Source organism: Megalopta genalis, chromosome 6, assembly GCF_051020955.1.
Source record: "Megalopta genalis isolate 19385.01 chromosome 6, iyMegGena1_principal, whole genome shotgun sequence".
NCBI classification, from domain to species: Eukaryota; Metazoa; Arthropoda; class Insecta; order Hymenoptera; family Halictidae; genus Megalopta; species Megalopta genalis.
The window spans coordinates 15869250-15886963 of NC_135018.1; the positions used below are offsets into that span (position 1 = coordinate 15869250).

At 33.6% G+C, this 17714-nt stretch overlaps 1 protein-coding gene across 13 annotated transcripts in view; it reads right to left on the bottom strand.

Moving 5' to 3' along the window:
* Nrx-1 (neurexin 1) overlaps positions 1 to 17714 on the bottom strand; it is a 724770-nt gene that overhangs the window by 80867 nt on the left and 626189 nt on the right. For all 13 annotated transcript variants that reach the window (XR_013033607.1, XR_013033611.1, XR_013033609.1 and 10 more), the window contains 2 exons: positions 16005 to 16183; positions 13599 to 13770 (listed from right to left, as the gene is read on the bottom strand). Coding sequence is in view for 8 of the 13 variants with exons in the window: in XM_076522634.1 (XP_076378749.1) it covers positions 13599 to 13770; positions 16005 to 16183 (351 nt within the window). In the remaining 5 variants the exon portion in view is untranslated. The remainder of the gene's footprint in view (positions 1 to 13598; positions 13771 to 16004; positions 16184 to 17714) is intronic.

Sequence of the window (17714 nt, forward strand, 5' to 3'; positions counted from 1 at the left end):
AAAAAGTAACTTTTACAATTTTAGCGCTATCTAAATGAAAGCTTATCAAAATATAATATTTTTTATGTCTTTATTATTTACTATTTTTAATCACAGAACTACACAAGTGTGATATTTTGCTAAGTTTTTGTTTAAATATCATGAACAGCGTCAAAGTTACTTTCAATTTATAATTATACCCCATATTGCCCCGATATTGTTCCCGATATTGTCTTCGTTTAAGTTTGACTTGAGGTCCTTCTTGCGCTAGCTTCTTTAAATAAATACGCATCACGCTGAATTTGTTAAGGTTCGTACATCTATGACAGTAGAAAGGTGCAAAAAAAAAGTAAAAGCATCAGGAAAAAGTCGTTTCTTATATTTATAAAAAACTGTTATTAAATTTTGTTCTTTTTTTTTTTATTGATCCGGTGGACTCTTATTCTCTAAATGTGTACATTCTATTCATTGCGAACAGACTGCATATTTTATGGACTTACGACAAAAATAGGAAATCGCAGTATTAAGGGAAGGAATAAACATTTACATATCTAAATCGTGTCTCTCGTAATTAATGCAGGCAATCCGCCTGTGACAGGAAAGAAAAAAATATTCTTACTATTCGGAGAAAGAAGGCAATCAAATTTTTGTCAGCGGCGTTTTCCTGAAAGGAATTCGACGTGACGGAATGCCCGTAAGAGGGAAAAGATGAAATGTAAAAGAAGAGTCTGTCCCAAGGGGTTCAAGATGATCTAGAAAGCTACCAGGGCACCAAGGACAACCAGGAGCTCCTCGAGTTCGAATAATCGGTCAACAGAATCGGGAATAAGGCTGGGAAGGGACGAAATCGGGGCATGCTGTGAGAACATTGTTGTTTGACCTGATAGGGTTGACTCAAAGGGTTAACGCGATAAATACTCGAGTCCTGAACGACTAGGATAACATGAACCGCAGGAGTGTCCTTCGCGAAGGGTCTTCGAGAGGCCTTCTTACGTTTTGCGAGCCCGTAGGCTCAGGTATTCGAGTACTAATTTATAATCGAAGGTATTCCCCATGAAACTGCTGCCGTCAGAGTATCGCATGAGAAATCAAATTCAAAATATTCACATAGATTACATATTAATTAAAGTCGTCAAACATGTGCAATGTGAATCCTTTATTATTCAACCCAATATTATTTGCATTTGTATGTAATCCTCAATTTGTATTCGCAATATGGGTAAATTGATATTTGTATTAAGCGAGTTTTATTAATTACACACAATAAATATAATACGATGCTTTGAGAATTGATCTTGGATTTAAATAAATAAAAAGAAGTCGGATATATTCTCAATTCGTTCAGTGTGTTACTTTTTTTTTACGTTTAAAAATTAATGTATTGTCCTGAAAAACGAATTCTCTTCACGAATGCATATAATTTGTTAAGAAACAAAATATTGTCGCGAGAATTTGACAAATTATCTGTTAATGTACCTTTTCTTTTATTTATCGTACGCTGCGTAACCGTTTACAGGATTATTAGCATCGCGCATAAGTGCGTAATACAAATGGAGTATATAATTATAAAAAATAACCGGTAGAAAAATTTATATCGCGAGAGAATTTAAACATTGATAGAATGGATTGCAGTTATTATAACAATGATTATAATTGTTTTCTTACCTTTGTATTATAGTAGATGGCTCTACCATGACAAATGATATACGATTTTATAGAAAGCATATTTTTATGAAAAATATACAATAATAGATCGCTGTATTACAATTTAGATTCTAATCTTTTCCCTGTCGGAATCAAAACATTGCTGGGAACGTTCCACGGCGGATTCCATTTTGGTGCAAGGTACAACACGAACAAAAGCTATGTGGCTTCGCGTATCAGAACATCATGAAAGCGAAGGAACGTGTTTCCATGGGCCACCATGAGGAGCTTCTCGAGCGGCTTTGGGCTCTCTCCCTGTATCGCGGCAAGTGGGACACTACGACCGTTCCCTCCGACGCCATTAGGGCAATTAACGACCGCGTCGAACGGTGTTAATTAGTTGGAGCGTAAAGGGTTAAGGGTCTACGTCGAAGGTCGTACCACTTAGGAGCAAGGAGAACATCAAAGAGCAGGAGCAAGGGACTCTTTTTCGATGGTGGCCATTGAAAAGACCGCCGCCGCGCCCAGAGACCGTCGACATCATCGTGCCTTGCCATGGATTTTCGAGAAACGGAAAGCAAGATCTGTGAAACCGCCACGTTGTTTATTGGACAACCATAAACGCGTTCTGTCCATTTAGAAGAACGAAGAAATTTGAAGAAACAAATATTACAGTTCGAAGAAATGAAAATATTATCGAAAAAGCGATTGTATTTAAACGAACTTGAAATAGAAGAACACGATATTATATATTTATATTTTGTTTTATTAATTTTATTTCATGCTTACGAACTTAAGGAAACTATTGTATATTCGAGCTTTAGGAATAATAATCCTAAAAAAATAAATAGATAATAATAAAAAAAATAAATAATAAGAAGGAAAAAGAAAATATCAGAGACTTTTATTAAATAAATATTTCTTATGATTTTATGAAATTATATCAAAGATTGCAGAGAGCTAAATCAGATTGTATGATTCAAAGCATCTTCTGAGAAAATATTTGATTGAATTCTTTTGTTGAACGCTCGACAATGAAAGAAGAAAAATAAACTTGTGGCAGGATATTGCTGCTTGCAACGTCTACCAATTGATATCTATGGTGGATCTACTACACTGATATCAACCAGCTACGCATAATTCGATAAATTTAGTTACCAGGCTAATATAGTTCGTGTGGAGCATGCCCTTCCCTGCTGCCTTTTATGCAAGCAAATTTATTCTAATTAAATCAAATTAGATGCACCCCTTCCCCTCGTCGCTACATCTGTGTTTCTCTTTTCCCTTCTTCTTTCTTTCGCTTTTCGTTCGCTGTCCGCGGTTAATTCGCTTTCTCTGCAGCATAAGTAGGATAACGCACAGCTGTTGTTACGACTTCTTATTTTAATTTCAAACGGAACCATAATTTCGCGTTGAACATTGGAAGACGTATGATGCGGGCGTTTATAATTATGCAACGTATATAGATATTGCGTGTAAGATATTGTTATATATAGTTGTACACATGACTGAAGAAGTACATATGCTATAATATTACTAAATATTACAATATAATAATATTATTATTATAATATTATCGTAATATAAATTATTAACATAGCAATTTATAATATAATTTATAATAGAATAATATTATCATAATATAAATTACTAACATAGCAATTTATAATATAATTTATAATAGAATAATATTAATCATTTGTATTATAGTAAATATTTAATAATACTATAGCATATCTATATTAGTGATTTAAGTGATTATTATTACTATAATATTACATTATATAGTATTACTACAAAAATTGATAAAAATATATACATCTTATAGTAATTTTCCCATTTAATCTCACTTGTAAAAAGTATTATTTTAAAGTATCGTTATTAGACTGTCGATTAATTGATGTAAAACGTTTGAACACGAAAATTGAATATCCAGACAATTCAAAAGTTAATTAAAGTACAGAAACTCTAAATCTACATTGAAATAATTCAGATGTTAGAAATACTGAGGATTTAAAAAAGTTATAAATATATGCTGCTAAATTAAATAAACTTATAAATTAATTAGCATAAATCAAACTATAGACTAAAGTAGACAAACCATAATTTCCATTGGCTATCATAAATTCTTCTGCTACAATTTTTAATTATCAATTAAATTATGTTGTTACAAAGTACAATAATTATCCTAACTGATAAATTCTCCAATCACGTTTCCACACGATTTTCCCAAGTCTTTCAACGACATCTTCGAACCAAGCTGGATCAAACGAAAAACCATTTCCTCCACCGTGTAGACCAAACTGGTTCCCGCCAGAAATATTCTATATACTACGGCTACGGTGGAGAAACACCATAGACGTCACCATGATTCCCAGGATAGCATAATTGCGGAGGAAGCCGCCATGGTATCCATGGCGGAGGATCCTCTTAATTGAATTTCCCCGTCGAACACATAATTGCCTCTCTGCCTACGAAGCTACACCGAGGCCGGCCGACTTTATTACAACATAACCATGTATATCTAATGAAGCGGATTAACATCTTTCAATGTATTAGGACGTTAGAACTCCCGCGCTGGTCGGGAAGACAATTTTTCGCGGACCCCGTCCGATATAACCGGCGGACTGTTCTCCTTTTTGGGGATAACTTCACTAGGATACCATGAAGCCAAGAAAGAGAAATTCGAAAGGGTATTTACGGAAGTTCATCGGTGGTCTTCTGGAGAAGGAGGGACGTTCTATTTTTTTTTTTGTGAACTTTTATCAGGAGACCATAGGGTCACAGGTTGTAGGAAGTCGCGAAGGACGAGCTGCCTGCTAGACCTGATTTTCCTTGTTTATTTTTTTTCTACAGACCTTACCAGGATACCATGAACAGGTGGGAATCGGAAAACACTCCGGGAAACCCAAGGACTCGATGAAGCTGTCGGACTTTTCTCGGCGAAAGTTGTTCCGGCAAATTTTCGATCGGTTCGTTCCTGTTTTCGGTTGACTTTGTACGTCGACTCCTTCGACTCTGCTGCGAGAATTCGGGTTTGACAGCTGTTTTATGGTCGGTTAAAGTAGCTATATATATTTTCTTTAACAGAGATTCCAAGAGTCAAGGATAAGTTTTGTATAATCGAAGAAATTGAAAGTTGGTAGAATAAGTGTCCCACAATATTTCCGGATAATTTGTTTCTTGCAATATTAATTATACGCGAATGTCCTTGATCAACTAAAATCTTTTGCTACTGTCAAGAAAGTGAAAACATCTTATTTAAACAAAAATATGTACGAAGCAAAATTTGGAATAAATATATCGCATTTTACTTTTCTTAAATCGTTAAATACATTTAATAGAGTCGTTGGTAGCGATATTAACTTTCTGGGCAAACTATTCATTCCACCATGGTTAACCATTTTCAAATTTCTTAAGGATCATGGTATGCATCGTTAAGCATGATATTATGTCTGCATACATTATCGAATAAGAAAAGTGAAATAATAATGTAAATAATAGCGCTAATAACCCTGTAGGGGACTCCACAGCTTAACAAATGGAAGAAATTGCAATATACTTATGAATGTTAAATACCAGTTAAATAATAATTAATTACATAAAAGAAAGAAGAAGAAGAAGAGAAATGAACTGAATTGAAATTGCATCAAGATTAAATTAAAATTACATTTTTATAAAATTAAGGAACGCCGCACGTTTGAATATGAGTTGTTCTTTTCTCAGACACTTTGAAGTTTCCCTCGATTTTTCACGATTTTCTTTACGCGCGAGAACGTGTGAAATAAAAGTTTCAGCTAATAATCTGATTACTGCAGCGAGAAGCAGACTACAGGAAATTGGTGTCACAGCTGATTGACAATTGTCATGCCTAAAGAGAAGAGTGTACGTGTAGTGTTCCGTCAATGTCAGGGGTCCCTTTGTCAGAGGCTCGCGTTGTTTGCTTTTCTACCAGGGTTCCAGAAGGACGCGGGAGTCCTAGTAGCTCGGCTTGGAAATCTGGAAAATCGCGGAAAATCGACGGGCGGAAAGTCTACGATCGGGATAGCATGAACGGTGGAAAACGTGAAGGATTTTCCGTCGATGGCCGAGCAAAACCTCGGAGTTTCCGGGAACGGGGATTTTCTTTTCCACCATTGTACCGTGGAAAACTCGCGAAGCATCAGTTTTTCGAGCGGTTCTGGCTACTGGCGCTTCGCGTATGGTTCCGCGAAAGGACGATGTACGTTCCGAAGGAGTATTCGTTCTGTACAGTAGTGTACAAAATTTGTCTAATTTTCAATCAGGGAAACATAGCGTGAACGTGTCTATTACTTGCCACGCGATTACGAAGGACGGCTTTCAGAAATCTATCGGCGGTTTGCGGAAACAGGGGAACATGAGGCGTCAGGAATTTGGAAATTTTTGGATTATCGAATTTTGCTGGAAACTTGGCATCCAATTAGAATGCGTTTCCGGCCCATTTGCCCGCTAATATCGATGTAATATTGGAAAGATCAACCAAAAATGCATTCCAATTTTAGAAATTTCTTCGGATACATTGACGAATTAAGGTAACAAATTACATTTACACGTGTCTCGTACGCGACTGTCCATCCTCGTAAAGTGAATTCGGTCGTACAAGTTGCAAGAAAAGAAATACATATATAATATAAAATATTATATAATGAATATTATATATTTATATTATAATTATAATAATATAATATATTATATATATAATATAATAATATATTATAATATATATTTATATATATTATATTTTATATATATATATAATATATATATAATATATATTTATATTATATATAATATAAATATTAAATATTATTAATATACATTTTTTAAATGTCGAACTTTTTCAAACGGATTATTAAACAATATAGCTGTAAAACCAGTAATAAGAATGTAAAAGAAATTAATTTTTATAACTTCTCGATTTCATTTTATAAGGCGTTAGAATACTTGTGCTGCGTGAAAATTCGATGTTGTTTTTATTTTCTTTTTTTTAATTATGTAGGCAACATTTTATACTAAATCGAAAGTGTTTTGTATATTTCGATATTTATATACTCTACTTTAATGTACCGCATAGGATTATCGCAAAAGATCCTCGGTCTGGTAATTTTATCCTTTGATTCTATCTCCGAGGTAGACAAATGCCGCGGGAGAATTCTATTGCGGGGACATTATAAAATTTACCATTCCGTCAGCAAATTAATGGAAGGTCGCTACGCAAATTATAGACCGCCACGGTCAGTGCTTAATCTTTCCATTCGAATGAGGCTCGTTCGCGCGAACCCTCGGCGAACTTAATTGTCTCCGACTGAATGGGGACCAATGAAACGTTAAGGAGGGATCGAGGGGGTAATTCCGGGGGAAGTGACCGTTTAATGGTCACACCAATTATGTCTTAACTTCGCTATTGGGACCGCAGTAAACCGTTGGAGGTGGACTCTTCCTATTAAGCCGCCGGCAGACGCTGGCGCAATTAATTTGTCGAATCTTAATGAAGCCTAGGAACGAATGACGAAAGGAAAGGTACCCTCGAGTCTCTGTGCCGCCAATTCTCCAACGTCGGGAATCCATACAAACGAGTATAAAAAATATCCACGGTATAACGTTCACGAAGGGACGAACACTGTTTCGACAAAATTAAATAATTGCTTCATGTGTGAGAATGTAAACATTTTAGCTGTGCGAACGAAGTTCGAAGTGCAGTTGTTTTCGGGAAGTTTCACTTAAACGATTCTAAAATGTTGATCTATACAAACCCCTATATAGGACATCATGTTGTGAAAAATTGTGAATTATTATATATATAGGTTATACATATTATAATTATTACAGATATAAGTTTCATATCGCAAATGTTATATATGTAATAAAGACTGCAGAATAATCTCTCCTCGAAGGTTACGGTTGCATAAATGAAAGAAGATAAAAATTGTCATTTCTCTTCTGGTTCAATTAAAAAGATTAACCATCTGATTCAATTGGAGGCGACTTGTTTATTCACGATTGAAATAATTTTACTATTATTTAATAATGTAAGTAACATTATTGTAATGTTACAATATGTAACATTATGTAATAGTAACATTATTACTAATTACTATTTTATAGTAATATTATTACTATTAGTAAATATATATAAATATTTATAGTAATATTATTACTATTAGTATTAGTAATATTATTACTAATTATTATTACTATTACTATTACATACTACAATTCATTGAACAATTTCGAAATGTTAATTATAGGCTTTGAGAACGATTGAAATAGTCAGTGTTACTAAACAATTCATTGAACAATTTTGAAATGTAAATTATAGGCTTTGTTACACGATTGAAATAATTGGTGTTACTAAACAGTTTTGAACTGTAAATTATGTACTCTGATACACGATATAGTTAGCGTTACCAAGCAATTTATTATTATAAATTATTATATTATTATTAAAATTATAAAATCACCACCAGTAGACAATGAATGTATTAATTAACAAGTCTCCAGAATAATTCCAACCGATCTCCATAATCTTCTGTCCAGCGGTAATTATTTAAAAAATGATTTTGCTTTTAAAAAACGAGAAGAAAATTTCCCGCGACGAAGGAAACAGCGGACAATGGACAAGGGACACGCTTTTCCTTTCGCGGGAAAGTGAAAGGGCCGCCAGAAGGACAAGGTATTAGGATTCTATGACGCTTCTAAGCAACTCTGTCTAGCAATCAAGATCCCATGACAAGTTTGATGACACTTGAGCAGGCTGGTCGAAGGGGTCCAGAAACTCGAGGAAGTGCCTCCAAATGGATATTAACTAATACATTCAGCCGAATTAAATTGCACCTTTCAACGCGGCGGCCGCCGGCTTAACCGGACTCCGTCTAATTGACCGAACGCGTTAACTAATCCAGCCGGAAGAAGTGGAAAAAACGAACTTCAAACGGTTCGAATACCAGAGCATCAGAACGACGAGAAATTGAGTGGACTTTAGAAAAAAGTGAGAGCCAATTAGCGGTCCCTTTGATACCAGGGACGTAGAAAATCGAAGGGGAACCTTGCCAAGGAATTTTTCGAATTGGTCATGCGGTTTCCTTGTCGTTACTTTTTTTTTTGTCACGGTACAATTAGAACCAGCCATAAAATTCCGATAATTTGCAATGTCCTGTAATTAATGAAACCAAAACTAAAAATTTTATAGAAAATACTATTTCAACTTTTGCTTTTTACATCCAATGTTTAATGTCGCATCGATCACTGTATTTTAAAAATTCTAGTAACATTCACATTTGATCCAATACATTGCATCACAATAGCGAACTTATACAGCGGAAATAAAAATGTTGCTGATTACCTAGCAGTAATTAATAACAAAAAATAAGAATAGATAAATGATAAAATGAAATAAATAATAAATAAAGAAAATGGATTTCAAAGCCTAGTTAAACATTAGCCACTACTATCGTGCTTAGTTAATTTGCCACTTTTCCGGATATTTGAACGTGATTTTATTTATTTATAGCCACATTTTCCCGATGATCAGAAACGTTAGTTGGAACAATAGAAAGAAGGAATAGAATGCGGTAAATACATAAATAATTTACATAGTAAATTTGAATACATACAAACTCTTGGGTTGGCAACTAAGTAATTGCCGATTTCAGTTATAGATGTCTCTCACTCCTATTTTTATGATATCCGTAAATGTTATATTATAAAATTATTATTATTATTATTATGTTATTTTTTATTATCCGTGAATGTTAGCAACTGGACAAATTGAATGCAGCGGTCAAGGAAAAGCGACCAGAATTGGTCAATCGTAAAGGTGTCATTTTCCAGCAGGACAATGCTAGGCCGCACACGTCTTTGTCCACTCGGCAAAAATTGATGGATATTGGTTGGGAATTGATGTTACACCCACCATATAGCCCTGATCTCGCGCCATCGGATTACCACTTATTTCGATCCCTGGACAACTCCCTTCGTGGTAAAACTTTTAACGATGATGACGCTGTAAAATCTCGCTTAACTCAGTTTTTGGCCGAAAAGGATCAGACTTTCTACGAACGTGGAATTTTCAAGTTGTCGGAGAGATGGCGAAAGGTCACCGAACAAAATGGAAAATACATTACAGATTAAACTTCATTCCAAATAAAAAAAAAATTTTTATTTCATTGAACAAATCGGCAATTACTTTTAGTTGCCAACCCAATAGTTATCAGACAGTTTAAGTGACACGCCGTGCAACGACACGGCGAGACTAAGATCTTTCTTTCAGTCTTTATCGACCCTTCTAAAGAGCAGTCAGTGTGTTCGAAAATATATAATATAATAATATATATTTGGCGGCGTCGACGATTCGACAAAATGGAAAATACATTACAGATTAAACTTCATTCCAAATAAAAAAAAATTTTTTATTTCATTGAACAAATCGGCAATTACTTAGTTGCCAACCCAATATATTAATGATCAATGAGGAAGCTTTCGATTTCGCTGTTCCAACACCTCTGTCGTGGGAGAAATGAGCCGAGAACGTTTCTGTGACGCTGCGCGTGCGCACAGCAATAAAAAGACCTTCGTTAACGACGTCGAACAGATTAGGCAGCTAGGAAAGCTAGAAAGTGATGTTGAAATCGTTGAAATCCGGTGACAATGATTTATTTGACGGGCATGGTCCGGGGGAAAAAAGGCCCACGGTGCCAATTAACATGCCTACGTAGGCCAGGGGACCAGAAAACTTTAGAAGTTGGATTTCTAAAGTGACTTTCAAGAAACGCCCTTTTTTTCTTCCAGCTAGAAAATTCGAAGCTTCTCATCTAACCATTCAGTTCATTTTTATTTAATTAGCCTAGGTTGCGTCTGCTGCTCGGGTGGTCATTAGCACAGACTGCGGATTTTATCCAAATGAGAATTGTCTACGGTAAGTTGTCTATTTAGATGTACATATCTCTTCGCTTGATAAATTTAACACTAAATCTACATATAGCGGTCAAAATGAACGATTTCATATTTTATTTCGAAATTGTTGCAATTATTATAGAGATAGATAGATAGATAGATAGATAGATAGATAGATAGAGATTATTATTATTAATATAGAGATACTTTCGTAGAAAATAGTTGAATAAATTCCTTAAACTAAGCGTATGTTATAATAAAAATGACGTAAAGTTTAAATGAATTCGGTCTTATTGTTCTTGTAAAGTGTCACACGTCAGACACTTTTAGTGCTTGATATATATTTTTGTCAGAAATGCATGGATGTTGCAGTCTAGTCATTACACAGAATACATTTCAAATTTTCGTCACTTTTATTATAATAAACCGCTTGATTCGAGCAATATATTCAATTATTTTCTACAACAGCGTCTCTACGATTTAAACAATTTAAAAATACAAATTTGCAACCATTCATTTTCAATAGAATATATATTCTATTCTATATATATTCTATATATATATTATATATATATTCTATTCTATATATTATATATATATATATATATTCTATTCTATATATATATAATTTGAAATATGAAATAATGAATTTAACTGGAATATTGGAATTTGAAAAATACAGCTCGATTTGTACATTTTTAAGTGTTTTTCTTTTTCTTTTAAGCAGCACATTAAAGCCACGTGGATTATAATTTTTTTTATCAAATTTGAAGTCTAATTTTGATTAAAATCTATTAAGAGTAGTAAACTTTGATAGGATCTACGGGGTGTAACAACGCTGCAACAAAAGCCATAGTCGTAATAAATCTTATACCCTTGCATTATTAAACATGTTCCAATCGCGAGCGTCTCTTACAGACACTTAACGTGATAATAAGTTAAAGAGAAGGTGTTACGGTGGAGCTATCTATCCGCTTGAAAGCGGAGCTATTACAGTGTTAGGACAAGGAAGATGAAGCCGATAAATAATCCCACAGATTTGTCCGAGGTAGAAAGTGAAAGCTAATTATCGTGTCCTCGGGAAACAGGGCGCCAGAAATATCATAGAGGTAACTCCCAAAAGTGTCTTTGACCCCGCCTTCAAGGGCGCAGCTATCATTCGTTGAAAATTTTCAGCGACGTATACGTCGTCTCAACGTAGCACAAATTTTTGTAATAAAATACCGAGGAATCTAATGATTTTTAACCCGAGAAAGATAACCTACGTCGCAGAGGCGCCTGCGAAAGACTGTTGATTTTTGTTAATTTTTCATAGAGGTCTAGTGATTTAAGTTTAAAATTACTTAAAATATAAAAAAATATAATATAAATGCATTTTATTTGTACAATAATGCCAAACCTTTAAAATGACTAGATTAACTTAAATAAATATCCATTGTTAGTATAAAATTGACGCCTTAGAAAAGCATGCGCCTCTGAAGCGTATGGTTATCTTTTACGTACGTTGTCATATGGTTATCTTTCTAGGGTTAATGAACAGTATTTACATCTCCTTGTATCCTAAGTACGTGCAACTTCGCGGAACTATAGACTTTTGGTATGAAGAAATTGGCTACAAAGGTTGTGTAATTATGACGAGCGTAGATTTTGAAAACAAAAACAAATGTCTAATCAGAAATGAACAGTATCTTAACCATATTAATATCACAAAGAGTTTTCAAGAAAGGAAATTTTCTTTCATTTCGATATTTATGAAATAAAATGATCAATGTCCTTTAACGTGTAGATTTCCTTGTACTTTATTTGGTATTATTTCACTTCTGGCAAAGTTCTTATTTTTAATTTATCACTCGTATTAAAATTGTCGAATAATCGATTCGATAATCAATTGATCATCTTGAAAAATGTGTTCCCCGTGTCATTTACATTTGCAAATGCCACAAATGCATAGAATAATTTCAGTAATAAACAAGTAGACCGTTAATAAAGAATCTTCCGGAGTCCCATCAGTTGTTAATATCTCGACAAAAATAATAATGAAAATCCATTATTATATTGTTTCGATTATTCTCACAATAAATGGTAATTTTTCAATCGCCTTCGAACTCGCAATCAATTTCCCACGGATAACAACGACCCATCTAAACGAGTATGCAGGCGATCAATGCGTCCATGAAAAGACTGGGAATACGTGGGACCGTTCACCCAGCCAATAGGGTCCCATTTCTCACGGTTCTGGACCCGCCATGCGAGCAAAGCTTATAAAAGGGACCGTGAGCGTCTTGCAGTCAGTCTGCTCCGTGCTCTCTCGACACTTTCTTGGATCTACTTTACCTTTCTCAGCGTCGAATTTAGTATTTCACAACTCAGAGTAAAGTGCATTGCACGTAGAAGGTGCATAGAGAGTGATTTCGGTGCATTGTTATATTGAACAAACAACGAAAACGTTATAATAAACAGTGGTTCAGAAATCATTCATTTCAATGTCGTCCATTTGACGTTGCAACACATGTAGAATTCATTCGTTAATGTACCGAATAGTAATCATAATTACCGAATAGTAATCTTCAGACTACACACAGGTGTCCATACTATTTTTCGTGGACAAGTTCGTTTAAAATAATTACAGAATTTCTTTCGAACTCCCTAATGTTATAAAGTTGTTAATTTGGAAAATTGTTAAATAAATGTATGCATTCGTGCACCATCGTTGTAATTTATATATTCTGTTATAAATTAATTCTCTTCAATTTTATGGTACTAATTATTAATATATTAATATTATATATTTCATATTCTTGTAATTTTTTCAAGACCAATTTTCTCTCTTTATGGACTTTAAGGATATTTACTTAATTGCTCAAGAGGAAGCAAAGTTGAAATTTCGATGAGACGTTTTCCGTATATGTAGTTAGCGATTAATTGATGTTCGCAGAACGTCATACTTAATTTAATTAAGCACTAATTCGTAACACCTGGATTCGTCGCACTTAATGAGCGCGCGGCATATTCAAGATCGTTTTGATCGAACGTGTAAAAAAGCATTCGGAAAAATCACTCACCGGACGGATGATTCGTTAGCAGATTGTAATCGTCGATTTGTAACGTGCCGTTCGGCCCTGTTCTTGTGAACCTCACAACGTGGTATTGGTTATCGTTGACCTTCACGCCGACCTCGTCGATCAGATGGTTGTTCGTGCCCATGTTGTAAACGACGACCACGTTGCCCTTCACCTGAAAATGTTTTGACGTTTTTACAATCTCGGTGACGAGCGTGAGCATCTCGTTTTGGAGGAGCAGACTCGAAAGATTGATATTAAATTTAGAGTTTACGACGGTTGTTTGCCCTGTTTGTGAAGTAATCTTTGTTTGGATTCTGTCGAATTATGACAGTGGATTTATTAAGCAGTTCTTGGTGATAAATGATTTTATATTCGTAGCGATTCGATTTAATCTCTTTTTAACCCTTCTTATCCGCGGTCTACTTGTTGTTTGGATTTTGTGTTGATAAAGTAGTGATTCTTTGCTAAATGCCAAATATAGGTCATCTCTTGTTGAATTGTGATTTTATTTATCAGTGATATTAAGTATGAAAAGCGCATTCGGTTATTTTGTAGTCGTGAGTATATTATCAATGCGTGATAAAACAGAATGCTTGAAATATAGATTTCAGTTTCAAATTTATTGTAGATTTTAATATAAAAAACCGATCACAATTCACGTTCGCTTTGTTTCTCATTTAGTGAAGTGATTATGTTAATTGAAATTGAAGGTATTAAAAAAATGTCACGTTATATTATATACGTTATACGTCAAATGACTACTTCTTATAATTACTTGGTGCTTATCGATCTATTAAGTGCATTCTGATAATCATTTTTCTTTTGTCAAATCTATTATCTTTCATATTATTACGTGCGTCATATTTGGCGACAATATTTCATGTTACTGTAACTAGTATAATAACGTTTTTTCATACCAAATACAATATAATTCATATTTCTGATAATATAAATAACTGATGCATAATTGCTTGATGCAATGTAGATTGCAATTAGGAATAAATATATACAACAATAAATTTAGTTTTCAATGAAATGGCAAAGTCGTCATGCTATTTTAATATATAGCGAGACAAAAATTATTATTTTCACGCTTTTCATATATTCGATCTAAACGATTCAATTGAAACAAAAGCTCATTATCGTTATTAATTATATAAAATTTCGTGGATTTATTGTCATAGGTTCTATAAATCGGAGATAATTTTGTCACAACTTTATGAAATCGACTTTCTTCGATTACTTGCGAGAAAATGACCCAATTTTCCGTTCAGACTCAGAAATTATTCCTGATTAATGCTATATTTAGGTAACCAATTACGATAAATCTTAATTTTTCAGATTCTGTTTAACCAAATATATTACTTTAATTTCGTGTGATTTTTATTTGTTTAACTAACATCAAATTGTTGTATTAGTACAATCCATGTCAGCACAGAAATGTGTAATTCGTATTATTATCTTTGCTTGTAAACAAATATTTTTATACTACGATGATGATATTTTTTTTCTTTAGTCTGAAGAATATAATACTGACAAATACATTTCTCTTTACTTTCTGTAACGTCGTCTTGACTTTAATAACATCACCTAATTAAATTCAGATCCTACGATCTTATTTTCATATTAATATACTTTCCTCTAACTTCGTTATCAATAAATAAAGCATTGAACTATCAACTAGTCCAATTCTTTACCAAAGAACTACAAGAAGAGAGAGAGAGAGAGAGAGAGAGAGAGAGAGAGAGATATTCTTCTTAAATACATTAAGTTCCTACTAAGTTATATAAGTTGTTGCTTAGATACAATAATAATCCTAAATATACATGAATAATCCTACACAACTTTCTCCTCTCACTTCGTAAAAATGATAAAAAAAGAACAATTTTCGTAGAAATGTAGTAATTTACGTACTTCGAAAAAACTGTGTATTATACTACAATTTACAAAATGTAAATAGACGTTTTTGATATTGTATATTACAAATATCAACAGTATTTTCTATAATACTAGATCTTCCAGAAGTATTCAATCTTTCGTTCAACATCCTCCTTATCATTATTTTTTACCAATCAATATACATACACAATACTTAAGTATTATATTATCTTATAATTCGCGTGAATCTTCTATCATATTTTTGGAAGATGAAATACAAAAGCATAATCACAATCATTAGTTCTCTTTACATATTTTTCATTATTTCCTACAATAATGATTAGCGATATACATTGATAAATTAATGGTTTTCTACATAATGATGTATAGGAAACTGAATGTTATCAGCACGCTTTTGTAATTCTCCAAAAGTATAGAAGAAAATTAGCATTACTCGCAGGACGATGTGACGATTGATTCTTCAATCGATATCAATTATCACAATTTATCATTTCATCAGTTACTAACAATTTCGATTTCGAGGAAATCATGGCTGGCAGCGGACTCGATCTTAAGCAGTACAGCGTCGTTTACACTGGTAACGAAGCCGAAGGCCACTGTATCCCTCTTCATCTCTGGTTTTCGGTCTGGAGGGAACGTGTACATGATAAGTCCTCTTCCAGCTCCGAATTCGTATGCTATCGCCTCTGCAACATATTAAACATTCCCATTGTTACAGGCCACAGTCATTTGCAAAGCAATATTATATATTACATATTATATATTATATATTATATATTATATATTATATATTACATATTATATATTATATATTATATATTATATATTATATATTATATATTATATATTATATATTATATATTATATATTATATATTATATATTGATAATTTCAAGGACATTTCATCCTTTACGCTTAAATGCTGATAAATATGGTGCTTTCAAGATTTATAATACTTGTTTGTTGTAACGTTATATCATCATATATTTTCTTTGAAGCGTTACTTATTACTAGTCTACAGATTTTTGACAAAAATGAGTAGTTGCAATATCAAGCAATAAAAAAGATTACAAGAATTAAAGAGTATCAGTATATTTATGTCGATTTAATAGAAATTTAAAAAAAAATGAAGAACTCCTTAATTGACTTAGATATTTTACAACTGTTTGCAAAGAAAGTTTCTTATCATTTCTAGATTTTTTGGTACGTTGCCAAACTGTACATTACGCCTTTTCAGTATACTACGGGTCTTTATACAATATAAAAACCGTCGAATACAATCGTAAGAAACATAAGTTAGGTGATAGATGTGCTTTTTCTTTTAAGAATCTGATTTAATCGGCCAACGATTATCAAATGTGCATCGAAGCAATTTTGTAACAGTATTAACAAAACCTTTCGCCAAGGAAAAACAATAATGTCACACCGGAAACAAAATTTTGTACGAGAAGAGAACAATAAAGTCGTTACTTTTACTTGATGCTGTTCTAAATCAGGTACCGTTTGATCCACTTTGCGTATCGTGTATCTCTATCGATTAAAACTGCACGAACATTCTCGACCGCCTCGCATAGTTATCGCCGATCTTTGAAAACCCTTGAGTAACTAGATGAACTGCAGAATTCTCTTGCCACGAGAACTTCCATATGCAAAACCAAACATGCCAGTTAGATCAATTTTTAACCCGTCCAGTTCTATAGTCACCCTCTAAGCAGGAATTATCGCGTCGACAGTCGTCGTAGCTCGTATTGTCAGTTAAATAAACGTTCGCCGACCGTTAGCTCGCCGTTCTCTTGCATCCATCAGAAATCCGACTGTCAGCACGCGTTTCGCTCGAGAACGCAACGGGGTCTTGAATAAATACTAGCATCGTGCAAACTAGCAAGTGTCTCACTGTGCGTTGCTGAAAAGATAACTAGCGAAATGGCACGGGGGAGAACCTGCTCGTAGTCTGATTAATTGATACTGTCGCTTCAATCCCTAGCAAAGTTACAAAGATGGCTACCTAAATATGTATCTACGTTATTTCTCGAGATATTGAAAAACTTTATTTACAAAAGTTGATCAAGATCAGGCAGATCTATAATTTAGATCTGCCTGATTATAATTTAACCTTCACTTTTCTAATTAGAATCGTATATTTTTGTTATACATTAATTGACGCAGCTCGACATTTTTTTTCAACAAAAGTATTTAGAAAAATTACTAGTTTTGCAG